Below are 6,702 nucleotides of genomic sequence, written 5' to 3'. Positions count from 1 at the left end.
GCTCATAAAAATACAACTTTTGTACACTAGAGGCAGCCTGTATTAGACATCTGAGTTTTCACTGCAGAAAAACATGCTGTTAGTATGAGAGGTTGATGTAGCTTAGATATAGCTTAGCTAGAATCCAGTTCTCAAACAAAATGACAGTCAAGTAAAAATAAATATGATTTATGCCAGAGATCAGTATTTACTTTGAAATCTGTGTTTTGTAACGTGTACTTTACCCTCTTGCAGGAACATAAATAGGCAGTAAGAAGAGAGCGACTGATCACAGAGCACAGGATGGGTATCTATTTTCTTCTATTACTTGTAGGGTTTTGCTGGGCACAGTACAACCCCAATACTCTCTCTGGCAGGACGTCTATCGTACACCTCTTTGAATGGCGCTGGGCGGATATTGCTCTGGAGTGTGAACGCTATTTAGCTCCTAATGGATTCGGAGGAGTTCAGGTATGTCTGTTCCTATCAGTAGGCAGTAAAATTGCTACATAGATGATAATTTGTTTTTCAGAGAAAATGTTCAATTCACCAAAGGGCAGGTACTGAGAAAGAAAAATAGCAATTGGTAATGGAAGTAGTAAATGCTGACAAATATATTCTTCAGCCATCATCGTGTAAGCGTGAATTTATTTCATTGCTCCAACGTGTGTGTTTTGCACTCTGTGCTATTACATTTAGATGAATTAGAGTTGCGTATCAGTGGCTAAATCTCTTTGTACTGCTGTGAAGAGTAACCTACATTTATCTGCTTGATATTATTTAAATAAGTAAACATAGAATGAAACTATGACTGAAAAAAGGGCTTCCAAAGAGAATGCCAAAGTGCTGAAGGTTTTAAATAGATAGATAAATATCAAAGGCTGCTAGTTGTGTTCACCCAAACGGGCAGGTTTCTTTGTGTAAAGCCTGGTGTCATAGTGAGCCGTTCAGAAACCCTTGTCTGCAGGAACCTGGTGGGAGCAGGCAGAAATGACCTGAACACAGATTCTGGTGGAGGTGTGTCAACGTGAATCAGTTCTGTCTGGACAACAGACACGTGCTCTTGTAGAACCAGTTGTGTCAGATGGGTGGGGTAGTATGGCTGGAGAGCAGACGCCCATTAAACCGTTTCAGTTAGCTTGTCAGATTGCTCGGGAAAAATATTGGTGAGGGAAGTCTGCCTGTCTCCGGTAGCCCAGGAGTTTGCAAGTTGTCCGGAGTGAGAACTTTCCCATAATTTTAAAATAATACGTCTTTTCTTTACTACCTTCTTTCCAAGCACACAGGCCAGAATGATTTTACACTAATCAGATTATGGTATAATCTTTTTAATCCCTGCTGTGACAGGGTCTCAGTGTTTTTTCAGACGCAGACTTGCTGAGCTGGTCACAAAGGTGTGGCAGTCAAGTAAGCTGCAATCTAGGGATCTTTCTCAGAAGTGGTGGGATCGGATGGTTATTCCCAAAGACTTGGAGGTAGCAGCAAAAGCTTGTTGTCTGAAAAGCAACCTGGAAAGACCCTATAAAAGGAAGAGGTATAGCTTATCTCTAAACTGTGATGTCTCACGTCAGGAACTCTTTTATCCAAAACATTACAAAAACGGGAAGTTGTATCAATGTTACGTCTGTTCTGCCATCAGTTCCTTCCTGATTCAGGGCTGACCTAGCCTGTCAGATTTCAGACCCGTCTTTTGATCTTTGAGGCCTGCATTCACAAAGATAATTGGAACACTACGTCCATGGACCTCATTTTTTATAGTATGTTTCTACTTGCTGAAGGTCCAGGCCTAAGACTTTTTTCCCCGCCCACTACAGTGTAAGCAGAAGATACCAGGGATCTACATGGGGTAGGTATTGTGAGCGTCTTCTACTAAAGGCACCAGATTTTCTCTTTTCCTGTTTGTTCTCTAACAAAACTGGGCAAACAAATAAACCATTATCAGTATCCTGTTACCAAGAGTCACCGTCTTATTCACAGATCTCACCTCCAAATGAAAATGTTATCGTGACTGACCCCCGGCAGCCATGGTGGGAAAGATACCAGCCCGTCAGCTACAAGCTGTGCACACGATCTGGAAATGAAACTGAATTTAGAGACATGGTGATCAGGTGCAACAATGTTGGAGTAAGTGCTTTGAAAACCTGGTATTAGCAGTGGAAGGACATAGACAACCAGTAGTTTAGAAGGGAAAACATGGCAGCACTGGGCTGAAGATGAGGTTTTGTTTTTTGGGGTTTTTTTTTTTTTTTGTCATAGAATGCTTTGGGTTGGAAGGGACATTTAAAGTCCAGTCCCCCGGCAGTGAGCAGGGATATCTACAACTAGACCATGTTGCCCAGAGCCCTATCGATCAGGTGCAACAATGTTGGAGTAAGTGCTTTGAAAACCTGGTATTAGCAGTGGAAGGACATAGACAACCAGTAGTTTAGAAGGGAAAACATGGCAGCACTGGGCTGAAGATGAGGTTTTGTTTTTTGGGGTTTTTTTTTTTTTTTTGTCATAGAATGCTTTGGGTTGGAAGGGACATTTAAAGTCCAGTCCCCCGGCAGTGAGCAGGGATATCTACAACTAGACCATGTTGCCCAGAGCCCTATCCAGCCTGACCTTGAATGTGTCCAGGGATGGGCCATCTGCTACCTCTCTGGACACCCTGTTCCAATGTTTCACCATCCTCGCTATAAAAAAAAAAAATTATTCCTTATATCTAGTCTAAATCTCTTCTCTCCTAGTTTAAAACAAATGCCCCTTGTCCTGCGGAAAGGCTGGAGTGAGGTCCCCTGCTAGCCTTCTCTTCTCCAGGCTGAACAACCCCAACTCTCTCAGCTTTTCTTCACAGAAGAGTTGTTCCATCCTTCCGATCATTTTTGTGGCCCTCCTCGGGACCCACTTTTACAGGTCCATGTCTGTCTTATGCTTCGGGCCCCAGATCTGGATATGGTACTCCAGATGAAGTCTCACCAGAGCGGAGCAGAATGGCAAGAGCAACTCCCTCAGCCTTCTGGCCACCCTTCTTTTAATGCAGCCCAGGATATGATTGGCCTTCTGGGCTCTGAGCGCATGTTGACAGCTCATGTCTGGCTTTCCATCCACCAGTACCACCAAGTCCTCCTCCGCAGGCTTGGTCTCAATCCTGTCATCCCCCAGCCTGTGTTGATACTAGGTATTGCCCCAACCCAGGTGCAGCACTTGGTCTTCCTGAACCTCATGAAGTTCACATGGATCCACTTCTCCAGCTAGTCCAGGTGTCCCTCTGGATGACACCCTATCCCTCAGGCATATCAACTGCTCCGCTCAGCTTGGTGTCATCTGCAGACTTGTATTCAATCTCACCGTCTGTGTCATTGTTGAAGATATTAAGTGGCACTGTCCCACTATGGATCCCTGAGGGACACCACCTGTCACCAATCTCCATCTGAACATTGAGCCGTTGACCACCCTCTGGATGCAACCATCCAACCAATTTGTTACCCACCAAACAGTTCACCCCTCAAATCTGTATCTCTCCAGTTTAGAGAGGAGGGTGTTGTAGGGGACCGTGTCAAAGGCCTTACAGATGTCCAGGTAGATGACAACCACAGCTCTTCCCTTGGCTCTTGTCCATCAGTGTAGTCACTCCAACTTAGAAGTCCACTATGTTGGGTCAGTCAGGACTTGCCCTTGGTGAAGCCATGCTGATTGTCTTGAATCACCTCCTTGTCCTCCATGTGCCTTACCGTAGCTTCCAGGAGGAGCTGTTCCATGATCTTCTCAGGCACAGAGGTGAGAAGGACAAGTCAGTAGTTCCCAGGGTCCTCCTTTCTACCCTTTTTAAAAATGGTGCCGTGTTATCTGCCTGTCTGGTGAGATGTGAGCTGTATCGCCATTGCTATATGACAATACAAGAGAAATATTTTAAATAAAATGTTGGGGGAAGCAAGCAAGAAGAAATAGGGGGATGGGGCAATGGATAAGAAAGAGAGAATGTTAATTAGTCGTGCCGTGGGAAATAGCTTTCTCAAACTGAAATGTGAATACTGTTCTCTAGGTACATATTTATGTGGATGCAGTAATCAACCATATGTGTGGAGCTAATGCTGGTGCTGGTGACCATGCTACGTGTGGAAGCTATTTCAATGCAAAGACTGAAGATTTTCCAGCTGTGCCCTATTCTGGCTGGGACTTTAATGATGGCAAATGTAAATCTAGAAGTGGAGACATTGAGAATTATCATGATATATATCAGGTAAACCCAGATCTATAAGTATTTTTCATGTATGTCTGTTCCTGGGCTGTGCTTTGTTTGCTTCCCTTTAGTGTTAGGCATTTTTTAAAACCAAACCAAAAGCCCTTGTGGAAAACGATCCACATTGATTACAGAGTTTAGTGTAGCTCTCAGGAACACCGCTTCTCAAAGGGATAGCTCTCCTTGAGCCAGTGGCTCAATTTCAGATTTAGGCAGATGTGCTTAGGAATTTTATAAAGACAGTTTTAAAGCTTATAAAACCTATTTAGGGAATATTTTGAAGGGGTTTTTTGTGGGTCTTTTTAAAAAAGTTACTTGCTTTTTATTGTAATTTGGAAGTTTTCTTTGGTCTCAATTTCAGAAGAGGGAGATGATTAGGGTTTCATAAAGAAATAGAGTAATGCTAAAATCTTGAAAATCAACTTTCTATTTAGAGATTTCCTTGGAGTTTATCTGTTCCTCTAGATCAGATTACAAGGTCAGGACTTTCAAAGTACCACGGAATGAAAAATTATTTTATAAAGATAAATGCCTGTCTTTCTTGAATAATGTCTTATGCCTTTCAAATGCGTTTCATCTTTCCTCAATCTAAGCTGAGGGGAGAGAGGTTTTGAAGAAATGGCAGAAGAATGGGAAAATTTAAATGTCCCTGAATTCTGGCACAGTTTACAAGGACCATATTCATAGCAAACACAGTTTGCAGCACAGGCTGATGCACCTTGCTTTCCCCAGGCAGATGTCCGTAGCCATAGAAATTCATCGTAAGTTATTAAAAACAAAAAAAAGAGTATATTCAATGTGTGTTTAAAGTATTATTTTGATGAAAATCAATGCCCGTAGTTTTATTTTTCTTATTACAAGAAGCAAAGGCTGAAAGGGGACAGAAGAGTTTCATGTTTCGAAAGGCTATAATTCAAGATTTTTAAAAGATTTAGAAATGTAATTTCTAGAAATTTTTCCTATATCAGAGAAGACATGAGTGCATTTGAAATAGTAATGATCTGTTCCTTAATACACTGGGGTAAAAATAATTTATCATATTTTTGTCCTATACTTGCATTAAAAAGGTAGTTATAGATTTAATGGTTGACTGATACAATCCTACAGCACCTCCAGCTGTTTAAGCTGGGTGAATGCAGCCTTCTTAATGCTCCTCCTGCGTAGACGACTGTGCCAGATCCCTGTCTAAGGCAAAGGCATGAGTGGAGAACTATGGCTAGTGAAGGTTTTATTTGTCACTGTAATGTAAGTGACAAAAATCACCCTGTATCTAGAACTCTACATTTATTTTATTAGGTGAAAAATGTTTCATTTCAGAATTTTTATGTAGGTCCGGGACTGCCGCTTAGTTAGCCTTCTTGATCTGGCGCTGGAGAAGGACTATGTACGCTCAAAAGTCGCCGAGTACATGAACTACCTCATTGATATCGGTGTAGCCGGCTTCCGAATTGATGCTGCCAAGCATATGTGGCCTGAGGATGTGAAGGCGATTTTAGACAAGCTGCAAGATCTCAACACTAAATGGTTTTCTGCAGGAGCTAAACCTTTCATTTACCAGGAGGTAATCTTTTTTTTTTTTTTTTTTTTTTAATTCTACTTTACAAACATACTCCTTGCAGGCATGGTGTAGTCCCTCACTGGAAGCACTGCTTTGCTTGAGCAGGGCCCAAGCAGCTTTCAGCCTCGAGATCTGTAGAAATCATTATCGAGATTGAATAACCATGATTTGCAAATGTTGAATCTGCCCACAAATAGTACTGGACACGCAAAATCCCCCCGTTGATTTCAACCTTCTGGAACTAGGTAACCTGGAAATTTCACCTGAGGTGAAATTTACTGCATCTAGGTTAGTGTAAAAACTATTGGTTTAAAAAAGAGGTTTCAGTTTCTGAATTTTAATTTCTGAATAATAAATTGCAAGAGAAGATACAAATGGCAATTACAGTCCGAAACTTTGTTTTCCAATGGCATAAATGAATTTGTGGTTTATGTTTGAATAATAAATCCTAACAAGACCTAAGGCGCAGGTAGCTGTTGGTTTCGGTCAGCAGAAGCTGAAGTTGCTAGACACATTTTATTAGATCAATATGTTACCCTCAAGGTCTAGGACGAATAGTGAAACGTTCTTTAGCTACATAATGAAACGAGGTTACTCGTGTGCTGGAAGCAGTCGTTGGTAACTGGTCTAAATATAAAGCTGGTATGGCCCAAGCCTTACATATGCAGCAGTGATCAATCAAAGTACGAAGATTTGGGTTGGAAAACAGTTCACAGCTAGCCTGAGATAAAATGAAGAAAATAGCTTTAAATACAACCTTGTAAGTAAGCCAGCTAATGTGCTTAGCTCCAGTGGTGCTTCTTCCTTAAAACAGTGTCTGGGGTAATGCCATTTACTTGTTTGGTTTTATTACGAAGAAAGGAATGTTCTTTTTCTGTGCCAGGTAATTGACCTGGGTGGAGAGCCGATCAAAGGCAGCGAGTACTTTGGAAACGGTCGAGTG

The 6,702-nt window shown here is 41.7% G+C and overlaps 1 protein-coding gene across 1 annotated transcript; it reads left to right on the top strand.

Annotated features, from left to right (window-relative positions):
• Positions 1 to 232: 232 nt before the first annotated feature.
• On the top strand, positions 233 to 6,696 carry LOC104488187 (pancreatic alpha-amylase-like; the record flags this gene model as incomplete). Its single annotated transcript, XM_010138007.1, has 5 exons — positions 233 to 450; positions 1,957 to 2,103; positions 4,004 to 4,201; positions 5,532 to 5,762; positions 6,643 to 6,696. Coding segments are annotated over exons 1-5 (798 nt in total), but the record flags the coding sequence as incomplete, so codon positions are not given.
• Positions 6,697 to 6,702: the final 6 nt, after the last annotated feature.

Source organism: Buceros rhinoceros, unplaced genomic scaffold (assembly GCF_000710305.1).
Source record: "Buceros rhinoceros silvestris isolate BGI_N320 unplaced genomic scaffold, ASM71030v1 scaffold13116, whole genome shotgun sequence".
Classification (NCBI taxonomy): Eukaryota; Metazoa; Chordata; class Aves; order Bucerotiformes; family Bucerotidae; genus Buceros; species Buceros rhinoceros.
The sequence above is the reverse complement of the archived record's forward strand: the minus strand, read 5'-3'. Positions and strand labels throughout refer to the sequence as shown.